Genomic DNA, 23,911 nt, shown 5'->3' on the forward strand with positions numbered 1-23,911 from the left:
TGTATTTATTATTATTTAAAATAATAATAATATTTTTTTAATTTAATTTAAAAATATATTTAATTTTAATGCTTTTATATTTTTTACTTTCATTTTTAATTTATTTAATTTAATCAAAATGTAATTTCAAATTGTTACAATATTTAACAATATTACTTTTTTTTTTTTTTTTTTTTTCAAACAAAAAATCTCTCCGATCCCAAACTTTTGGCTGGTCGTGTACATCATGAAAATTTACAAAAAAAAAATGTTGTTTCCAAAGTATTATATAGCAGTTGTTGAATGGTATATCAATATCTCTATTTTTGTCTGCATATCAGTTTTGCTATCGAGATTGTGTAAATATCGCTTGATGTTTGAAGTGGAACTACTGGCTACATATATGAAAAATATGATAAACAATCAAATAGAAAGATTAGCTTGTGGTTTATGAATTTCTGCATACGTTCATCATATTGTTTAAAGTGCCGATAACCGTAAAACCGAATGTTGCTCTTGATTTGTGGCCGTATTTATATATAAGAGCTCGTGGAGCAGATCAAGACATTGCATTTGTACATGTGTTTTAATGTGTGTGTATTTGTGCAAAATTTGTCCCAATATATTGAGAGGATATAGAGTGCAAAAAACACACACTGTGTCACGTTTTTTGTGTTCAGACTTCATTTATTCATAATGAAGAAGTAAAACGGGGAGTACAGCAATATGTGTGCTCATTTATATCTCTGGGTACATAGTGTCCAGAAGAAACAGAAACTGGGAATGAGATCTCCGGGATAATTCCCGAGGATTTCACGAACACCTGTAACAGGGGCCATATTTCAGAAAATATTCATTCACACTAGGGCTTTGACTTTTGCCCAAAAATCATATTCGAACTTTGTTTGTTTATTAATATTAGAATATATTTTGAGCATTAAAAGCCTTCAGTAAGACCTATATTGGTATCAAACTTAAGTTGTATATGTTCTGTCCACTAGAGGGCAGTGTATCAGTAATTTTTTTTAAATATTAAAAATCAGACCCTGGATTAAACACACAGTATGCTTTCGACAGGTCTTAGCCACTGTTCTTATCAAAAAATAAATAAATCCCATTGTTTTGGTACACATAGGCGCTAACCAGGACGCTAGCGTCACCTACAGGAGCCCAGATGGCCAATAATATGAGCTCGAGATCCACAACTTCACCAGGCGTGAAAAAGCCTCGCAATCCGAATTGAAAACACGGTTAACAAGCAAACCTTTAGAAGAAATAATGCCCATAACAGGTTTGAATATTAAAGGCTGACTAATATTCGTTCGAATATCATTATTTTTTAAAATATTTGAATCACGAAGTTTGGAGTCAAAGCCCTAATTCACATATTAAAAAAGGATTTCAGTTCAACATGTTCTAGATCTCTCCACACACACACACACACACATACACATCGTTGTGTTGTCCAATAAAAATGTAGTACAAAATCTCACTTTCACCTAAACAAAAAATATACTATAAAAAATATCTATATTTTACAATGTGCATAAGCGCGTACAGTTCATGGGCGGTCAGCTGGTTTACGAGGCGAGGCAGACCTCGAACAGACTGGCCACCGAGTGCATCCGGTAGAAGATCCCGAACGGCATCCCGATGTTCACCACCGCCGCCCACGTCTGAAACTCGTAGACGTCCGATCCAACGGTGTTGTCGAACTGAGGCCGGGCTCCGAAGGCAGGCATGATCCACAGCTGCAAAACACACACACACTGGGTTACTATTAGGGTTGCAAAATTCTGGGAATTTTCAAAGATGGAAACTTTCCATGGGAATAAACGGGAATAAACTGGGAATTTTCAAAGATGGAAACTTTCCATGGGAATTTATGGGAATAAACTGGGAATTTTCAAAGATGGAAACATTCCATGGGAATTTATGGGAATAAACGGGAATAAACTGGGAATTTTCAAAGTTGAGGGTTGGCTCTTCATAGGGAACTTAAATATAGTTGAGGAAAGTATATTTTAGCATAATCTTGACTAAAACAAACAGATGCCATTCAAATACACTTGAATATCCAAGCCATTCCTCAAGCACATAGCACACTGCTTTCTGCTATTGAGACCACACCCCCTACTGGCACTGTGCACGCCTCCTGAGACCACACCCCCTACTGGCGCTGTGCACGCCTCCTGAGACCACACCCCCTACTGGCGCTGTGCACGCCTCCTGAGACCACACCCCCTACTGGCGCTGTGCACGCCTCCTGAGACCACACCCCCTACTGGCGCTGTGCACGCCTCCTGAGACCACACCCCCTACTGGCGCTGTGCACGCCTCCTGAGACCACACCCCCTACTGGCGCTGTGCACGCCTCCTGAGACCACACCCCCTACTGGCGCTGTGCACGCCTCCTGAGACCACACCCCCTACTGGCGCTGTGTACGCCTCCTGAGACCACACCCCCTACTGGCGCTGTGCACGCCTCCTGAGACCACACCCCCTACTGGCGCTGTGCACGCCTCCTGAGACCACACCCCCTACTGGCGCTGTGCACGCCTCCTGAGACCACACCCCCTACTGGCGCTGTGCACGCCTCCTGAGACCACACCCCCTACTGGCGCTGTGCACGCCTCCATCACATGTGCAGAAGCCCAAAGCACAAGACTATTGAAGCCACACATTTGAGCCGGTGGACTAAACAAAGTGAAGTAAGTTTTCTTACTTTAAGAAGAATATTATATTTATATACATAATATATTAATATTATGGGGAAATATATTTATTCACTGTTTAAATTGCAAATATCACATACAAATGTATTCATCTAGTAGATAGCAAGCTGATAAGTTAGATGCTAAATAAGCTAGCATAACTTTATTGACCACATAAAGCAGATGCTAGCTACCTCTGCCTCCTGCAATAGGTTTTGAAGATCATTCCAGTTGTTTAGCTAGCCTTACTATTTATATATCTGTTCATGCCTTTGCATTAGAATTCTTACAAGCTCTTGTCTTATTTTACAGAAAAATGTATGTAAAAGGTATATTTGACCTTTTCAACGTAATCGCGTATTACGTGACGTCAAGAACGCGCATCACAGAACAGAGCAAGGCGAGCATTTGTGCTTATAAAACTTAAACTTTTTTATTTCTTTTTTAAATGAGCGATCGTTTCGCTAGATAAGACCCGTATTCATCGTCTGGTGTCGTTTAAAGCCATTTGAAGCGGCACTGACACTGTCATCTGGACCTTGAACCGTTTGGGGCCCATTGACGTCCATTATATGGAGAAATGTTTTCATCAAAAACCTTAATTTCTGTTCGACTGAAGAAAGAAAGACATGGACATCTTGGATGACATCGGGGTGAGTAAATTATCAGCAAAAGTTTTTTTTAAAGTGAACTAATTCTTTAATACCAGCTGTAAACAGGGCCTAATCTTAAGCTTTGTGTAACAAATAAATAATAATGTAAAAGAATGAAAAAATGTGTATCCCCCCATCCAACGTATCATCAGCGCTCGGATTCGCTTTCATGGGGCCGTCAAGTACGACTCTCAGTCTGTGAGGGAAACTAAACGCCATTGGCTGTTTGAAAAGGGGGCGGAGCCATTCAATATGTCTTCCTGTTTCAGTGGAAGTTACGTCAACGCATCAAACAAAGCTGCGCGTTTCAAGACACTTCAGTGGGCCTTTAACGAATATAACTCAATAAAAAGCATCAAGGGTCAGATACTCACGATGACGTTGCAGAACAACAGGAATGCGCAGATCTCCTTGAGGACCCTCCTCTTCCAGGAGAGGCGACTCTGAAGGATCCCCAGCGGGATGGGCAGCGTGTGAGCCGGGACGATCGAGCTGCTCCTCCTCTCCGGGTCTCTCTCTCTCACCGCCATGACGTTGGCGAACACGGTGCTCGTGGCCTCCGTCTCTTTGAACGGCTCCCGGTGGAGGCCCTTGATGAGGAAGGCGTTCTGCAGACACAACTGGATCACGGTCAGCATAGCGCAGGCCAGGTTGAGCCCGTCCGTGTTCCCCATGACCCCTGACGCCAGAACCGCGACGATTATGAAGTAGCAAATGAGGTACTGTCCTAAAGACGCTCCCACGAGAAGCCCAACGTCCAGACTCCTTGTTGGGTTCTTCCCCGACACCTGCTCCCTCTTTTCCATGCGGAAGATCACGCAACCGATTAGACACGTGACGGACATGAGAAGGATGGCGACGATGTTCATGATGTAATGCATTATTAACGCTCCCTCAGTCTTTTTCGGGTCTCCTTTGGCCACGTCCACCTCGTAAATCACGAATGTCGCGAGACCCGTCACTAGGATGATCAGACCCGCCACTGGCCCGACTAGGACGTCCCACGGGCTGAAGCGCAGCTTGTGACTGTGGTGCTCGTCCATCTGCCGGCCCACGTTCTTCCACATGACGTAGGCCATGGCGGAGGCGAAGAGGCTGTACTCGATGTTGAAGGGGTACAGGTAGTAAAAGGTCTTCTCGAAAACATCACACTTGTCATGGATACACTGGCAATCGCTGACCTCAGCGCGGCCTGGAAAACAACAGAGAACGTCAAGAGGATGCTCTACGTATAGACAAATTAAGCATATCAATCAGACAGTCGGCCTACATGTGGATCTCATGCTAGGGATGCACGATATATCGGCCACCATATCGGTATCGGTATTGTTTTTAATGTTATCGTTATCGGCCCGATAAGAAAATGTGTCCGATATATTAAACCCGATAAATACTGTATTATTTCCTTCAGCTGAGACACTTCAGATGCGCATTGTTCAACATGATGGATTTGAATTGCTTGAAATATGATTCGAATCACTTCGAAAAGGAAAATACAGTAAAGTACAAGAGTCTGTCATATCGGCTACATAAAATTATAATGAGAACGGTATAATTGTGTGTTTGGGACATGGATTTTAATGATGAGAGTTTTGTTTTTGTAATCAGGCTCTCAATAGATATATAAAAATATGGATTTAGATTTATCGGCCGATATATCGGTTATCAGCTTTCAAATATAAAGAATTATCGGTTATCGGCCAAATTTTTCATATCGGTGCATCCCTAATTTCATGCGTATACCAGATCTGGGCCGACAATATGTTGCTGTCTGGGCAATGAATGAGGTTTGATTGAGAATTGCTTGGAAGCATCAGTTGCAAACCAATGACAAACTGAAATTATCGTGATTTTAACGGTAAAAGATGCTACGGTGAAAAACTGTTAATTGGTTAACAGAAAGTTTCTGTACTATATACACGGTGAATAACTGTGATAGATCTAACCGTACATTTTACAGTAAAATACAGTTTTTGGAAGTGAAACGAACAAGTCATTCATTGTAGAATTTACAGTGAAAAGAACGTAAATTGACATTCGCACAATTCCCTGCGCGACACTTCACGTATGATGCATTTTTGTTGAAATAACTATGTTTCTTAGTAGTTTTTTCTAATCAGTTATTAAAATTAGGGTTTTATGTTACATGTAATGTTGTTAAAGTAATGTTTACTCTGTGATCGTGTTTAGTGTTTGTGCAGCTTCTATATATTAGTATTAACTTTCTCAGCTTGTGATGAGCTTTGATTGATCATGTGACTCTCATCTCCGCTGTGATTGGTGGTTGTCAGTGTATTACAACGGTACAAAACAGATATTAGTACTTCAATATGTTGGTAAATTAACATTATATCAGATAATGTAAAACTTTTTTTACTGTAAATACTGTAAGTCTGTAATACCTAAAATGGTGCTACCGTTTTTTTTTACGGTAAATATCTGGCAGCCTTTTTTTTTTTTTTTTACCGTAAATTTACCTTTTTTTTTTTTTTTAATAGTGTACGTTGGATACTCTTTCTAATAATAATACCACATAAGTACGCAAGTGTGCATTTGCTGATGTCGAGCACCTTGTATGGTGACGTTGAAGCTGTGGCCGTTGTTTGAGGAACCGTTGTACGACGGGTCCTTTGGAGCCACTGTTTGATGGAGCGACTCATCAGTCACAGCCGTCATCCACACCACGAGGTTCGTAGAAAAGGTCAACATCAGGCCACATCTACAACAAGAGAGAGAGTAAATATTACTGTACAGTAACACTAGAAGCATACAAGAGTATAGGTTTCCTATCAAAACCAAACATTTCCTTGAGCTAACTTTAAAACTCTACAGTCAATGGGCTTGAAGTGTCGCTCACAAACAGATCGTTTCCTTCACGGATCTGAAAGCATGTGATCGTTTGCCTACATTCGTCAGAATTTCCCATTAATCCTGACTACTAAACGATGAGGTCACGATGGCAAATGACAAGGAAATAAAATGACTAAACCATATAACAACCCAAACTTTATCTCGAAACCACACTGATAAAAATGATTCTGTGGTGAAGTAAATGCTACGGGGAAAAAACTAATGTGATTTCTACATGAAAAAGTTAGTTCGGGCAATAAAAAAAATAAAAAAATCGAATCTAATTGAGTAACTTTATATTAGTACTCAATTCAAGCTTGTCGAAATTAAAGCGTAAATATCAACAATATAAAATTAAGTAAAACCTACTCAACTTTTCTAATACTAGTGTTCCCATCATGCACTGGGGCATGAATAATTAATAAGGTTGATACTCAAAAACGAATGTTATCGTCATTGTGTACCAAGTCTCTGTGTTCGGGTACCATGTTACTTCTATTATATAGATATATAATGGAATCTATACATTTACTTCAATGTTTCTAAGTAAAGCACACCCTTTAAAAGTGTGGTTTAACTCAGTGTTATATTGTTCGAGTAAAAAGGTAATTTAGTTCAATTTACTTAACTTAGTTAAGTAGATGTTACTTAATTCTATATGTGAAATTAAATATAATTAAGTAATATTCACTTAATTACTTCAATTAAACGTCAAATTAATGTTAATTTCAACAGTATGTTTTACTTGATAATAACAGGTTATACAGAGCAGTAACAGTAAAATTTATGTTTATAAATGTGTTACACTGAAAACCCTAATAAGTTGATTGAACTCAATTGATTTGAGTAAACTCGTTCCCTCAATTTAATTGAGTAATGGGGTCTCCCAAAACGTGCATATTTAAGTTTACTTAACTTGGTGCTTATGTAGACATGACTTAAATTGTTTAGTTCACCAAACTTGACGATTATTTGATGTACTTAAACAATAAAGTTCACTTAACTTAGTGTTAGAACAAGGATTTTATCAAGTAAATCCTACAAGTTTTGTTTTTTTTCAGTGCAAGGACTCACCGTGTGATGTTTTGCTGTATCTGTACGCAGTCTTTGGCGTGGACCCAGAAGACGTATGTCTGGAATATGGAAGTGAGTATGTTTAAATGATCTATAAACAGAAGAATGAATAACCTAAAAGAGCAGGAACAGTTCTTCATACCTGGACAATGACAAACAGAGCTTGCACGGCAGGGAAGGCGATTTTCACGGGCGAATTATCGCAGTGGATTCGACCCACGTAAAACATTATCTTGAAAATATCCATGATTACACTGCAGACGCCAAACAGAACCAGTCCAGCTGATGAAGACACAAGCACAACATCAGCACTGCAGAATATACTGTCAAACCTACAGTTATTCAGACTCCAGATATCATTTTACTAGTGTGTGCAGGACACTACAGTTCATTTATGTAAGTGAGGAGAGCAAAATAAAGTAAACTGTGACATATTATACCCAAATATTCTTCAGTACCAGTAACATTTATACACATTTGGGAGCAAAAATGATTCAGACACTTTGAGCTGATCATGTTTTGCTGAAGTGTGTTTTCTTTAATTGCTAATGCTCTTTTTACACACACACTGAACACAATGAAACATTGCTTGGTCTAAACTGGTATTATCTAATTGTGTAGTTAAATTTAACAGCTGACAGATATTCAACATAATTCATCAGTGAGACAGACTAACAGAAGGATGGACAAAACCAGTCAAATACCAGTTTGATTTCAGTCAACGCCATTTGTCAGAACGGGATTTGATCATACGAATGAAGTCTTACCTCTCAGCCAAACCGGTCCAGCATGACTGTCTTTATACAGCACTGCTCGGTACACCCGAGAAGTGTGCACTTTGTAGTAAACCATCCATACGGTGGTGAGGATGACGAGTAAGATGAGGAAAATCAGAAGGTGAGAAGAAGAGATCTGGACCTTGTTGAAGACACTCCCGCTCACGATGGCGATTCCCAGGAGTAAGACATTTAAGGAGATGAACCCAGACAGAAGCCATCCCCAGTTTCGGCCCTTCTCTACTGTTTTTAACCTGCCATGGGCAAGAGCCGGGCCGGGGTGGTGAAGTGCCGTCTCTCCGTGGCACTGTAAAAAAAATCTGTTAAATGTACGGTAAAAAAAAAAAAAAAACATCTGCCAGAATTTTACCGTAAAAAATACGGTAGCAACATTTTAGGTTTTGCGGACTTAACTTAAATTTACAGTAAAAAAATTTAATTCATTATATGATATAATGTTAATTTACCAACATATTGAAGTACTAATATCTGTTTTGTACCATTGTAATACACTGACAACCACCAATCACAGCGGAGATGAGAGTCACATGATCAATCAAAGCTCATCACAAGCTGAGAAAGTTAATACTAATATATAGAAGCTGCACAAACACTAAACACGATCACAGAGTAAACATTACTTTAACAACATTACATGTAACATAAAACCCTAAAGTCCATTAGAAAAAACTTTCTGTTAATCAATTAACAGTTTTTCACCGTATTGCATTTTTAAAAACGGTAAATTTAACGCTATTTTACCGTAAAAATTACATTAAATGCATGGTTAGATCTATCACAGTTATTCGCCGTATATATATATATATATATATATATATATATATATATAGTACGGAAACTTTCTGTTAACCAATTAACAGTTTTTCACCATATAGCTTTTTTTTTACTGTAAATTATACAATGACTTTTTCTATTTCACTTCCAAAAACGGTAAATATAACGATATTTTACTGTAAAAATTACATTAAATGTACAGTTAGATCTATCACAGTTATTCCCCGTATATATATATAGTATGGAAACTTTCTGTTCACCAATTAACAGTTTTTCACCGTATAGCATTTTTAGTGTAAATTATATAATGACTTTTTCTATTTAACTTCCAAAAACGATCAATTTAACGCTATTTTACCGTAAAAATTACATTAAATGTACAGTTAGATCTATCACAGTTATTCCCCGTATATATAGTACGGAAACTTTCTGTTCATCAATTAACAGTTTTTTTTACCGTATAACATTTTTACTGTAAGAATAAATAAATAAATCATGATCATTGGTACTAACTTGGATGGTGGATATCTGGTTCTCGATGGCTTCAAGGTCTTCCTTGGTCGTCATGTTGATTGAGTTAGAAGAGCTGGCCACAAGAAAACACAAGTCAAGTTGCAATCGAGTCCAAGTTGCAAAGAGTCAAGAGTTGCAAAGTGAAGACCAGTTGGCACGACAAATAATTAGAAGCCGTCTAACTTCCTCAAGCTGTATAAATACTCGGACCCGCATCTAACCGATCTCCTCCCCTCTCTTCCGCTTACGTCTCGTCCTGCGTCGGTCCCTCATCTGAAGGAGACCTGCATCCTCACATCTGACTTGACAATATTGGAAAACTAAAAAGATTTCACCTTTGCTTGCTCTGGACCAGGGCCAGCCAATGGCCCTCAGCTATTGTGATAACAGTGTTTAACAAGAGCGCTACCTGTACTACCTCCACTCTCTCAGTGTGTGTGTGTGTGTGTGTGTGTGTGTGTTTGGTGACGGAGGAAACGTGAAGTTCTGAACAGACACCCTCAGCTCTGAGTCATCAACAAATATTACGCTTTCATTTTCCTCAGCCATATCTGTTTACAAAATATTAAGCTTTTATTTACTCTGCTTTTCGGGATCATTACGATATTGAGCCTCACCCAATTTCATTGTAAATTTATGAGTACAGTTGAACAATTTGAGAAGAATTGTGCCATTGTTTCTTTTGTGACCTATGAGCGCAATGCATTAATGGCGATTATTAATGCTAACAATATTTAAAGCAGCATTATTATTCATGCTTAGGTAGTCGGTGTTTATATATTCACATTTAATCATATACACACACTTTTATTCTAAGCGACTTGTAACATTTCTAGTAGATCCATAAGCATTTCAAGAGTAAACACGGTACAGGTTATGACAACATGTTTTTGTGTTCAAGTCAAGTAAAGTCACCTTCATTTATACAGCGCTTTTAACCATATAGATTGTTTCAAAGCAGCTTTACAGTAATAATACGGTAACACTTTAAAATAAGGTTCATTTATTTAACATTAGTTAGCTACCTTAGTTAACATGAACTAATAATGAACAATACTTCTACACAACTTATTAATCTTAGTTAATGTTAATTTCCACATTTACTAATACATTATTAAAATCAAAGGTTGTATGTGTAAAACATTATTTAATGCTGTGTGAACAAACAGCTGTATTTGTATTAACTAACATTAACAAATGTAATCCTCATTGTTAGTTCATGTTAGTTAATACATTAACTAATGAACCTTATTGTAAAGTGTTACCGTTTTTACATTGCTTTAACTCACCAAAAGAAGTTAAGCAATTTTCAACTTTTTTTTTTAAGTTAGACAAGATTGAACTCAATTTCTTTAAGTCAGATTAATGCAATTTAAGTTGAAACGACTTAAACATCCAAGTTGATTGTACTTAAAAAAATGAATGCATGCAGCAGCTTTTTTTCACCGTGTAAAAGATTATTCGGCAGATACATTTCTTCAATTAGCAGATGCATTAAAAAAAAAAGCATTTACAGTAACACGAGTTATTAGTTTTAGTGTCCTACACTTACCAGGAGTACACTGTAAAACCTAACAGTAATATGTACTAAATCAAATTGAGTTCACTGCACTCAAATATTATTGAAACTTGAATGACTGAAATTGAACTCAAACTGAATGAGTTATAGAACATTTCTATATCCCAGAATGATAATTGAATAATAATTGTATAATTAAGTGATGATTGAGGATTAGTGATAAACACCTGCTGTTAACAAGCCGAATCACTGAAGAAAAGAGAAACACAAGAACTACAACTGACTTCCAGCCACATCCTTAGATGAAATAAACTGAAGATAAAAGAGGAGGATTACACCAGTACACAAACAGCATTACCAGCTTCACTTATTATTAACCAGTTTGAATTATTATTATTATACAGTTATTATTATAATTAACAGAGGTTTAGATGTTGATGATTTGTTTCGTTTAAGGTCACCATGATGGAGATCAGCGTTTGCTTTAGTTGGGCTCTTGACCCTTGACTTTTTCCACATAAGGTTTTCTTTGGCTGCTATATTGTGTGTTTATATAACACATTTATAATGGTACAAAAGTCATGGAAAATTGTTGATTGTGTATAAATGGTTGAGGACTGATGATGACAATAGATCATTTTGTGACTTGATTCACTGATCTTATTCAGAGTCTAATCCCTGATAAAAAGGGCAACATATTAATCATTTTTTTTCAAAACTGTGTTTCAACAGCATAAGCGCCAGCAATTCTATGTTCATCAGACAATATGAATAATATTACAAAATGGTTCACAAAAAATGTATTGTATTTCAAAGACTCACACAGACATCAAGATTCAGCATATGAACCTCAACAATGGTGACCATTAAAAACTATTCATGTTGCAATGCATGCTGGGTACTAGCATAATACAAAATGTATCCATTGCTCCCAGCACACATTGCGGCATGAATATTTTTTTATTGGTCACCGTTGTTGAGATTCATATGCTCATTCTTGATGTCTGTGTAAGTCAGTATGAAACCATAGAGGTTTTAAAAATCATATTGTCACTTCAATGGACCTTACAGTAAAATCAGAGTTCTGTTATAACAAACAATACAAGTAACATATCACCTGTTTACACAGAGATTAGGCTCTGGAAAAGATCAGAAAATCAAGTCATTAAATGTTGATTTGCATCATCTAAACGCAATAACATGTTTATATTTTCTTTTGGCTTATGTGCCATAACAAATGTGTTATATAAACACTCAGTTACAGCAGCCAGAAGAAAATCTGGTGTTATAAAGTCAAGGGTCAAGAGCCCAACTAAAGCAAACACTGACCACTATCATGGTGTCTTTAAATGAAACTCAATAAATCATCATCATCTAAACCTCTGTTCATTCTCAATAACAACTTCTGTAGATGCATGACAAAAGTAAAACTGGTTAGTAATAAGTGAAGCTGCTAATGTTGTTTGTGTAGTGGTTTGACAGGTGACCTCAGCGTTACGTTGGACAGACTGAACATGAATTTCCAGACTGAAAAGCCACGTAAAGTGTCTCTTTGCCCACAGATTTAATTGGATAATCATGGGTCATAATCCTCTTCTGCTGAGAACTTGAGAGATTTAAACATATTTGATCTTAAGTTGATTTCATCTAAGGCTGTGGTTGGAAGTCAGTTGTAGTTATTGTGTTTCTTTTTCTTTCAGTGATTCTGCTTGTTTAACAGCAGGTGTTCATAATTAATGCTCACTAATCGCTTAATTCATCAATTAATTAATCACTTAATTTCTTGACTGCAATGTATACTTTTATTTAACTCAACTGAGATGAGTTCAGAGTACTCATAACTATTGTTTTTTATAAACTTAATTAAATTGAGGTAATAAGTTTCCTCAAATGTAATGAGTTAGCTTAACTCATTGGATTTGAGTTTGTATATGATATTGCGAGCTAGCAGGAACTGCAAGTGCTCTGAGTTCATTTAAAGTTAGTCTTTTCAATTTTTTTACTCAATATAGTGAGGTTTCAGCTATATAAAGTATTTAAATGCAGTGTAAAGTTTAATTGCGTATTAAAAAATATCATTGTTTAGTGGACTCGATTAAAATAAGTTCAGAGTACTCATAACTATTGTTTTTTGTTAACTTAATTAAATTGAGGTAATAAGTTTCCTCAAATTAAATGAGTTAGCTTAACTTGTTGGGTTTTACAGTGTAGAAACCGCTGGCCTTCTGAGGAGCGTGCCACTTCATGGCACATATATCCACGGGCCGACACTAAGATTTACTGCAGTGACACTGAAGGACCCGTAACCTGTCAGACACAGCAAACAATACACACATCATTAGAAAGAAAAAAATCAAGTGCGATTAAATAATAAATCTTCAGACATCAGTGGAGGAGCTGTGTGTGATAATGCCACAGTAATGGGACATCGTGAAAGAAATGCCATGCATACAGTATATATAACCCCCATAAATAACATTATGCAATTATTAATTCAGGCGTTAATGCCTGGTGGTGACTCACAGAGGTCGTTTATTAATAATCGCAGAGCTGTAACAACATTAATATGAAGAAATGACATGTTTAATTTAATGTGCAACAGTATTTCATGTTAAAACATGAATATTCAGGGGATATTTGTCCGATAAAGCTACAAATTCAAGATATGAAAACAATATTTTCATAACAAAATATCAAGTATTACCAGAATATACAATATATTTCAAACCTTTTTTTTTGTGTGTGCGCGAAATGTTTGTTTGTGTGTCATATATATATATATATATGTGTGTGTGTGTGTGTGTGTGTGTGTGTGTATTGAAATATAATTGATAAAGAATTTAAACTTGCTGTGATTGTCAAACATTAGTGGATCATGTTAATAGTTAAGGATATTCTTGATGAATATTATGATGAACATGTGTCCACTAAAAAAATCTCTAAAACTAGTCATTGCAAAAAATGGCACAGAAGAGAGAAGGAAGTTTTAACTAAAACATGATACAACTAGCATCTTTTATGCATTATTTGCACTTTTTAAACGTTTTGGGGGTCACTTGTGAACTAATAATTTATTAAACAACATTATAGTTTTGGTTCATGCTGTTTATGAATATGTGTGTGTGTTTTGGGAGCAGAAAGTCTTATCTTTCGTCAGATAATGTTTGATTTTGAATCCCAAATGGGAAAAAGATTGCATTTCTGTGAGGACTGAGCCGAAGCCACACCCTCACGAGCAGCGCGCGCGTCCGACGTGTGTCCTTGGAAACTCCGCGCGGCTTGAGCGCGCAACTCGGGTTCAGACCAGAAGCACCGCGCGCGCGTGGAGGAGTGAAAGAGTGATGGAGGCTGAGGTTCGAGATCACCATGAATGACAAATACCACAAGGCAGCTCGAGATGGGTACCTCGACCTGCTGAAGGAAGCGACGCGCAAGGACCTCAACGCGCCGGACGAGGATGGCATGACGCCTACGCTATGGGCCGCGTACCACGGCAACCTTGACGCGCTGCGGATGATCGTCGCGAGAGGGTAAGACTGCGCGTCCTCGTTTACAGTCGCATTCCCGAGCTGGGTTTGCTCGTAACTTTAGCAGAAGTCTTGAACCCGCATGTTTGCGTGAGGCGTCACGCGGGCACCCGCATTATTGGTCGTCATCAACACAACCGGATGATTCTTCACAAAGCTTGATGATTTTATTGGTTAATTGGGTGTGCAGTTCTCAATCTCCAATCTACTTCCTTAAATCTGTACTCGTCGTGATGTTTATGGTAGTTGTATGTAATATTTCAGTTTGCAGAGGCCATTACTGAAGTCAGATTAACATGACACCATAAATGATTAGGTTTATTCACTGTAACGTTTTATAAAGTTACCCGGTGACACTCTACAATAAGGTTTATGTGTTAACATTAGTTAACTAAATTAGTTAGCATGAAGTAATAATGAACTGCACTTGTACATTTGTGTTTATGTTAATTTGTGTTTATGTTAATTTCAACATTTACTAATACTTTATTAAAATCTTGTTAGTAATGTACTGTGAACTAACATGAACTAACAACGAACAGCTGTATTTCTTATTAACTAACGTTAAAAAAGATTAACTGATACTGTAATAATAAATGTATTGCTTATGGTTAGTTCATGTTAGTTAATGTTAACTAATGAACCTTATTGTAAAGTGTTACCGGTTACCCCAAAACGTAGCTACATCTGGTAACATATAAACTAACTGGTTTTATTCAAGTCAAAAACATGATGTAAAACTGAATGTCAACACTGACTGTTTGATTACACCAACAAAAGCCATTTTTAAGAGTCAGATAGTGGCATTTTCTGCCGGTTTCTTTTCCCCGTGTTTTTGAGTTCCTGTGGTTGTAGTGATCTTTTTTTGTTTTGTTTTTTTTTTACTTGTTTTGTTTTCGTTTTTTACTGTTACTTTTTTGCCTTTTTCCATGTTTTTTTAGTTCCTGTAGTTCTAGTGATCGGTTTTGTACTGGGTTTTTTTCTATGTTTTTTGAGTTCCTGTAATTCTAGGAATCCGTTTTTTACTGTTTTTTTGTTTGTTTTTTTGCCATTTTCCATGTTTTTTAGTTCCTGTAGTTCTAGTGATCGGTTTTTGTACTGGTATTTTTTGCAGATTTTGTTCATGTTTTTCAGATCCTGAGGTAGGCCTATAGTGATTTGTTTTTTAACTGGTATTTTTTTGCAGTTTTTTTTTATTTCCTGTAGCTCTACTGATCCATTTTTGTACTCGTATTTTTTTTGCAGTATTTTTTTTCCTGTAGCTCTATTGATCCGGGTTTTTTTGTACTTGTATTTTTTTGCATTTTTTCTTAATTTCCTGTAGCTCTACTGATCCGGCTTTTTGTACTGGTATTTTTTTCTTGTTTTTTCATGTTTTTCAGGTCCTGTAGCTATAGTGATAATTTTTTTGTATTGTTATTTTTTTGTGTGCATTTTTTATGTTCCTGAGGTATAGTGATTAGTTTTGTACTGGTATTTTTTTTTTGGCAATTTTTATTTTATTTCCTGTAGCTCTACTGATCCATTTTTGTACTGTTCTTTTTTTGCCGTTTTTTCTGTAGCTCAACTGGGAGAGCACGCCGTTAGCAACACCAAGGTCATAGGTTCGATTCCCTGTTAATGTATGGGCTGATTAAAAATGTATACCTTGGATGCACCTTAAGACGGATACACTGCCCTTGATACTTCTTTGTGGCCCTTATTAGTTTGCAGTGTCATTTGAGTTGTTTTATCACTAAGGATGCATTAACAACTCTACATGATTTGATCGAAGGCCACTCTGCTAATGCCGATAGAAGGCAGATAAAAGCCAAACACACAAAAGCTTTCATTAGAGCTGACCTGGTTTGCTAGCGGCCCTTTATAAAAGCTCTTAATTGTCAGACGTTCTCCCCGTCCTGAATGGATAATCGGACTCTTTGACCATTGAAAGCCACTGTGATCTCCACATAAAGCAAAGCAAGCATCGCTTTTCTGTACTAGAGCCAACTTATGCCCATGCACACATCGGGATTCAGTAATTAATCCTTTCATTCGGGTGTTTCTTCTCTGTAGTGATTAAGTCATTCATCCCTGAAGCATGAATTCCCACGACAATGCCCAGAAAAAAAGGTTTTCGAGAGGCCGTTAGTGCATTACAGGACACGAGAACACAGTGTGACTCATAAAGATTCACGCTATTAGGAGCTGCTAAGAAATAGGGACCGTAAAATGGTGGTAAAAATAGTAATGCCAGTAGAAATAGACATTTACGAGTGGCGGGGATCATATAGCAGTCATTTGTTAGGAGATAGCTTACGGTATTATATAATAGTCCTGTTCCAGTACGTTTATAATGTTCTGACAGTCATACATCTTATTATCTGACAGTGTTAGTGGGGTAAAAATGACCGTTCATAACTCAAGAGTACATGTCTGATTGTTCTGGATAAGGAACTATTAGGGTCTCTTATTTTAAAGGGCAATACGTGTATGTGATCAAATAAGTGATGAAAAAAAAATCAAGGTCAAGCAGGTTAGCGGGTCATAATCCCAATTCTGGCTTGACCCAGTCCAGCGCACAGCTCCCTTTGCTAACTGTGAAAACCTTGCAGCTTTTCTCATCCATAATGCATCACTGCAAGGCGTCACCTGTCACCCATTAAACATTAATAAGGCTAGCCAGCACTAGTTGTAGAAAACAGAGAGATTAACTGTATTGTGAAAATTAGGGCTCCACAAATCATATATTATGGTATTATATTATACTATCATGATTTGAGTTTTCACTATATTGTATTGATACTTGTTCAAATAATATGTTTAAAATGTATTTGTGTGCATCATTCATATAATTTTTAAAAACTAAACATTTAGAAATAAATCAACTTAAACTCTAAAACCAGCATTTTTTAAGTGCGATCTAAGTCACCTAGGAGGGGTTTTACTGCCCAAATGTAAAGCAAAGCAAAGTTTCAATCTGAGTTTAGTTTCAAGCAATCAAATGATCATATCGTAATGCATTCGCTTGTATTGAGTCATAATGTAAAGTGTATCGTATAGCCTTTGGAAATGTGTGATCACATCAAATTGAGAACTTGATGCAAATGATCTTTTTACACAGTTGCACTCTGCATGTGTTTGTAGATATTTCAACCCAGTTTTGAATAATTATGTGCTTAAAATGCATTTTCTGGTCATTTCTAGCGGTCAAATGATGGCGTGCTGTGACATTAATTCAGAAATCAGCTTCTCTGTTGATCAGGCCTGTGGTTGTGCAGGAATTTAGTGTGACATCACCTGAGCAACTATCTCTCTCCCTAGTAAGGAGACACCCAGTGAGTTACTCTTATTCAGGCTGGAGGTCATATTACAGATCCAGTGCTCTGGCTCGGCATTAGCAGAGACGACCACTGTCTTACGGAAGAAAACATGCTAAGATTTGCTTTATGAGATTGCGTTGTGTTATATAACACACCGGTTTGCCCTTTTATGACATTTGATGATTTTAGATAGCAAATGTGCAGGTTGTTCCGGTTTCATAGACCTATGCATTATTCACCGGCCTTCACGGATGACAAGCCAGTGCTGAAAACATAATCAAAAAATCATGGGATTGCCAGTGTGGTCTCAGCTATTCCTGGGGTATAACACAAGTTATAATGACAGCCTTATCCAGTGTCACCTAACACATGAAATTATGTGTGAATTATGTTGCCATGTTATGTATTAAACATAACTTAGATTATATAACCAGGTGTTAAAATTATGCGGGTACAAATTAGCTGTGTAACGCTGTCACATCACAGGGGTTACTTATTATGTGTACTCACTTTTCTGGGGAAGTTCGTGTCAAATCTGCGCAGATTTAGTGCAAATACTTGTGAGTCCTCATGATATATTAAATACAGCGTATTGCACATAATCTGCTCATATCTGGCTTACTTGAACACACTCGTCACTACGCAACAAATAACGGCGCGCTTGTTCATTTGCATTGAAGCAATAGTGAAGATTAAAAAGCATTTGGTAAACAGAAAATACTGTTATTTTCCAACATCCTACATTTTTTTGGTGTTCTTTGTCCTGTATTGATCCGTCCTCCTAAAACACATGTCTGGTGAAAAGGATGCTGGGTGACAGGATTTTGTTTGAATATGAAATGAATTTATGAAATCCAAATGTCATAATATATTTATTTATATAACCAAAATATATTCAGACACCTTCAACATTTCTCACATAACTCAGAGTTATGAACTCAGTTGATATTTGACTGGTTTTGTCCATCCTTCTGTTAGTCTGTCTCACTGATGAATTATGTTGAATATCTGTCAGCTGTTAAATTTAACTACACAATTAGATAATACCAGTTTAGCTCAACCAGTGACCAAGCAATGCTTCATTGTGTTCAGTGTGTGTGTAAAAATGTCGCATTAGCAATTAAAGAAAACACACTTCAGCAAAACATGATCAGCTAAAAGTGTCGAATCATTTTTGCTCCCAAATTTGTATAAATGTTACTGGGAGTCACTGTATGAAGAATTATGGTTATAATATGTCACAGTTTACTTTATTTTGCACACACTAGTTTTTTGGCTAGTAGATGTTCTGAATGGCCGGTAACTTAAAAATTAAATAGCCAAATTGGCCGGTGAGTGAAAAAGTTACTTTCAAACCCGGTATATAACTTATATTATATGGTCAGGGGTGTCCAATCCTGTTCCTGGAGATCTAACTACCTGAAGACTTCAGATCCAGCACACCTGTCTGTAATTATCAAGCGCTCCTGAAGATCTTAATTATCTGGTTCAGTTGTGTTTGATCGGGGTTGGAGCTGAACTTGGCAGGAAGGTAGATCTCCAGTAACAGGATTACTAGTTTCATAAAGGTCACCGTTAAATGCCACACCTGATATGCATCTCTATCCCGGCTCTACTTTCAGGGGGAACCCAGACAAGTGTGACATATGGGGGAACACGCCACTCCACCTGGCCGCCTCCAATGGCCATCTCAACTGCCTGTCCTTCCTGGTGTCGTTTGGTGCCAATGTGTGGTGCCTGGACAACGATTACCACACGCCTTTGGATATGGCCGCCACCAAGAACCACATGGATAGTGTGCGCTATCTGGACTCCATCGCTGCCAAGCAGACGGCGCTCAACCCCAAGCTAGTGAGCAAACTGAAGGACCGGGCTTTCCGTGACGCCGAACGGCGCATCAAGGAGTGTGTTAAACTGCAGCAGAAACACCGGCGGCGTATGGAGCGTAAGTTTCAGAGAGAGACAAACGAAGCATCGGTCTCGGACGCCATGAGCTTCTCCAGCTACGCCAGCAGCACCTTGAGTCGCAAGTTACACCACTTCAACACTGCCACTAATGTGCCATACTCCCAGGTCAGAAACTCTCAGAGTGCTCTTCGATAGTTGTTGATGCTAGTTACAAGCCAGTCGCTGAAGCAGATTTCTGCCAACTTAGTCGCTCTAGGCTATCGATTTTCAATACTTAAAGAGTCCTCCTGTGGTGAAAATCAAGTTTTTAATGGTGTTTATACGTCTATGTGGTGTTTTTAAATGTGCTTTAAGACAAATAATGAGTAAATTCACAAGTATTTTCTCCTTAAAACTGCAGTGAACCAAAATGAGTACTTTACATGTCACAAACTACCTTGTAACCAATGTGCCATTGGCTGAAACTGGCTCTAGGATTTTCAGACCACAAACTACCTTGTAACCAATCACATCAACGTGCCGGCGGGCTTTTGCATATCATTAACAGTGGAGTCTATAGAGAAGCCAGGCTATCCTGGTACATTTTTCTGTTGCTATGCAAAAATCGGGTAGATTTAGCAATATGGCGGGTGTATGATGTATATGTTATGATGAACTATATGTCTCCACTGACATTCTTGAGTTGTTCAAATCGTTTCTAAAGACTCTGACTCTGAGATTCGAACGGGAACATGGTTTGTGTAACATTTGCAACACGTTATTAGCCGTTTGATAACAGTCAAGCAAAAGACTGATTAGTCTTTATCATTAATTGCCGTTATGTGTCCGACGGTGTAAAGAGCGACACCATTGTGCAGCGTTTACCTCAGTAAGTTGGGCTAATTTGCATATTCATAGAACCGCGTATACTAAATAAGGCAAGGGTGTAGAGTTACATCCAAGCTATTTGAACGCATAAAGATTTTTTTTCTCCCTTTTAAATATGTCATTTTGGTGATCAAAGAGTTTTAAGGGATAAGTTTATTGACTACAGGGTAACTATGAATATTTGATGTTAGTTACAGATTTTTAACCCTTTTGCCAACTTTGTCGCCCTAGGCTACTCTCCACGCCACACGCAAAACTAAAATCCAGAGGAAGCTTGACAAGAAGAAGCAAGGTGACGGGACATTCAAGATTTACGAAGATGGCCGGAAGAGTGTCCGCTCTTTGTCCGGCCTACAACTAGGCAACGACGTCATGTTTCTGAAGCAGGGCACGTACGTCAACCCTAAGGACCGGGCTCGTCGCAACATTCGTGACATGTTCCCCAACGACACAGACGATGCCGTCTCGCGTGCCATCAGTGAACCTGACCTGCAGGGTCAAGATGTGGACTACTCGGAGATCAGCACCGACTCGGGCCACGACTCGCTCTTTAACCGTCCCGGTTTGGGAACCATGGTTTTCCGGCGAAACTACGTGAGCGGTGGACTTTTTGGCATTGGTACCAGAGATGAAGGCAGTCTTGCAGGCAGCGATCGGGTCGATAATGTGCGCCTTCGCAGTCGAATGCATCGCGCACCCAGTTTAGATGACGATAGCATTGGTAGCGCCCATAGCCTTCAAGAGAGGAACGTGCAAGAGCTGCCTTGGGACGAGGTTGAGCTGGGACTGGATGACGATGACGAGCCGGAAACAAGCCCACTGGAAGTGTTCCTGGCCACTCAAAACATGAACGAGTTCATTCCCGTCTTCAAAAGAGAAAAGATCGATCTGGATGCCCTGTTGCTATGCTCCGATGCCGACCTCAAGAGCATTCACATCCCGTTGGGACCCCGAAAGAAGATCATAGATGCATGCCAGCGCCGACTGGAGGCCATCGATGAGCCAGGTTGCATAGAAGACACTGAGTTGTGAAGTTCTTCCATTAGTCTTGTTTTTACCTCAATTAATGTTTAAAGTTGAAGAATTGGTAAGAGTTTACAGAACCATTGTACCATTTCTTTCTTTCCATTGAAGATGGGAAAAGTTACTTTGTTAACATTTGGCCAATGAAGAAACAATGCAGCAGAGATGCTAAAGAAACAGAAGCCTAAACTAAGGGTGTGTTTACATGAAAACTACATGCTTAAAACAAAGTTTTTCCTTTGAGTTTTCCGTGTACAGACGACACCATTGTCAAAACGATCCCCATTCGCGCGGATCCGCGAAAACAGCTAAAAACGCTGTATTCTGCCTCCAGGCCAGTAGAGGGCGATGAAACACTATAGACTGAACTCGTAATACGCATGTGCGTGACGTCCTCGTCTTCAGAGATTCGCTCTGAAAACAAAAAAAACATGCACTTTGAAACCCAAAACGCCGTTGTCCTGTAAACGAGCGGCCAAAACGCATTAAAAAGTTTTACGTTTTTAGTTGAACATGGTGTCGTGTAAACAGCCCCTAAGAGTGTCCAATCCTGCTCCTGCAGAGTTCAGCACCAATGTAACCGGTCTTACTCGACCCGTACCCTGGCATGGGAGGCGGGCGCGCTAACAAGAACGCTAAAGACCAGTCGGTAGTGGGCCTCTTGAGACCAGGGGAGTGAGGTTTACATGCACAGCTTTTACTAGCTTGCTTCTGTTACACCAAAAGTCAAGTCAAGTCCCCTTTATTTATACAGCGCTTTTAACAATATAGTGTTTCAAAGCAGCTTTACAGTGATAATAGGAGATTACAGTAACAGAGATGGTTTTGGCTTTACAGCAGCTCTAGAATAAAGTTATTGTCCAGATAAAGTTAGTTTTGACTGATTCACTTCCGTTGCAAAGATCATTAGTTATTAACTTAGGGGTTTGCTTAAGCCAAGTTCACACTACAGGATTTTAAGCCCGATTTAAGCCCGATTTGCAAATCATTGAGCTCGCCGACAGGTCGGGTTGTTATCGCGTGGAAATCGCGGGGGATTAGCGGCCGATGAACGCTCGCCAATCTGTTAGTATGAAAGAGCCAGCAACGCATCAAAGACGCTCGCAGACGCGTCGCAGAGCCCAGAAAAAATATCTAGCATGCTAGATATCCTGAGCTGTTGCACGACTCAACCACATGTGATGTCATGAGCTACAGCCAATCAGAGCAAGGCATGCTGTTTCGCGTCATTTCCGGTTCGTTTTATCGCGTGATTTTTCGTGACAAAATGTGGTTTGTAGACAAGATATAATCGTTGGGTGACAGAGTTGTTGTCAACTCGTGTAGTGAGTTACCTCCTGTTGCGGATCAATCACGTTGTGTCGTGTGGTGTGAACAGCTCAACAACTTGAACACTCCTGATTTCACAGAGAGCAAGTCATGTAGTGTGAACTGCACAGTTCAGCCCGATGTTTTAAAATCCTGTAGTGTGAACTTGCCTTTACATGACACCGTTTCAACTGAAAGATCTGGATACACTTGAAAACAGTGATCCCAACTGATTTGAGCTAGTTCAGATGTGTTTAATTAGGAAAATGGAGCAGGATTGAACACCCTTAGCCTAAATCAACTCTAAAATAGGCAGAATTAAAAAAAAACCTGTGGTATGAAGAAAGAGTATCTTGTAGTAATGCAATAAAACTTTTATAGTAAAGGTTTATATAGTGGACCAATGTTGAAATGGCTGAAAGACTATATTACCTCTTTAACTGACACAAACAGCGCAATATGCATAAAAATGGCAATTAAGTTCAAATTTAATGGTTATCACGTGTCATGTGGCAAATATAGAGAGTGAAAATGAGGTCACATCTCATTACACGCGCTCTTAGTCTTATAATATTTCTGCCCCTATGGGGCATATTTCTCAGTGCCTGCACATTTCTATACAAAATGTAATTTAAGACATAACTTTGTGTATATAATTTGAATACATTATTAATCAAATCTTGCTTGCTGTTGTGGGGACTGTATGTAGGAAAAAAGCATTTGTCTGCACACACACATTATGTTACACATAATGTTTACATGTATCTGGCCATAACACGTTTTTTGAAACTTGAGTAATTGGATGTGTTGTGTGATGCATGGTTGAGTTATCTTACACAGAGAACCCTTTGTTGATCCTTGCAGACGAGCCGTTTCGTTTAGCACAACAGCAGTTTCTTGTTGAACTGAAGTATATTGTCAGTAAACTGTATGGGTCATGCACCGGTCTCCAGTACAGCAAGTCAAATCTGTGATTGGATTATTACATGTCTTCCTTCAATATTTATAACCGCATTTACAGCCATGTTTTATAACGCACACATCAACTTGATTTATAATGACATTTGCTGGTATGTAACTATTAAACAAATTCATAAACTTGC

General features: G+C 38.4%; 2 protein-coding genes across 2 annotated transcripts; one reads left to right on the top strand and one right to left on the bottom strand.

The window, feature by feature from the left end:
* Positions 1 to 641: 641 nt before the first annotated feature.
* Positions 642 to 14,393, bottom strand: otop2 (otopetrin 2). Its single transcript, XM_079622670.1, has 9 exons — positions 14,279 to 14,393; positions 13,078 to 13,180; positions 9,355 to 9,427; positions 8,038 to 8,353; positions 7,413 to 7,552; positions 7,271 to 7,329; positions 5,917 to 6,065; positions 3,721 to 4,538; positions 642 to 1,730 (listed from the first exon to the last, which is right to left on the bottom strand). The coding sequence occupies exons 3-9, from the start codon at positions 9,406 to 9,408 to the stop codon at positions 1,560 to 1,562; spliced, it is 1,707 nt and encodes a 568-aa protein (XP_079478796.1). The 5' UTR covers positions 9,409 to 9,427; positions 13,078 to 13,180; positions 14,279 to 14,393; the 3' UTR covers positions 642 to 1,559.
* Positions 14,069 to 23,911, top strand: ush1ga (Usher syndrome 1Ga (autosomal recessive)). The gene is made up of 3 exons (XM_079622704.1): positions 14,069 to 14,403; positions 19,325 to 19,775; positions 20,709 to 23,911. The coding sequence occupies exons 1-3, from the start codon at positions 14,240 to 14,242 to the stop codon at positions 21,507 to 21,509; spliced, it is 1,416 nt and encodes a 471-aa protein (XP_079478830.1). The 5' UTR covers positions 14,069 to 14,239; the 3' UTR covers positions 21,510 to 23,911.

This window comes from Phoxinus phoxinus (genome assembly GCF_949152265.1).
Source record: "Phoxinus phoxinus genome assembly, chromosome: 1".
In the NCBI taxonomy this organism is placed as follows: domain Eukaryota; kingdom Metazoa; phylum Chordata; class Actinopteri; order Cypriniformes; family Leuciscidae; genus Phoxinus; species Phoxinus phoxinus.

Coding starts and splice junctions, on each gene's coding strand:
- otop2 (XM_079622670.1), bottom strand. CDS start 9,408: ATGACGACCAAGGAAGACCTTGAAGCCATCGAGAACCAGATATCCACC. Junction 7,553..8,037: donor TGGACCGGTTTGGCTGAGAG/GTAAGACTTCAT, acceptor TGTCTTCATCAG/CTGGACTGGTTCTGTTTGGC. Junction 6,066..7,270: donor ATACAGCAAAACATCACACG/GTGAGTCCTTGC, acceptor CTCTTGTTGTAG/ATGTGGCCTGATGTTGACCT.
- ush1ga (XM_079622704.1), top strand. CDS start 14,240: ATGAATGACAAATACCACAAGGCAGCTCGAGATGGGTACCTCGACCTG. Junction 14,404..19,324: donor CGGATGATCGTCGCGAGAGG/GTAAGACTGCGC, acceptor CTCTACTTTCAG/GGGGAACCCAGACAAGTGTG. Junction 19,776..20,708: donor CTAATGTGCCATACTCCCAG/GTCAGAAACTCT, acceptor TTGTCGCCCTAG/GCTACTCTCCACGCCACACG.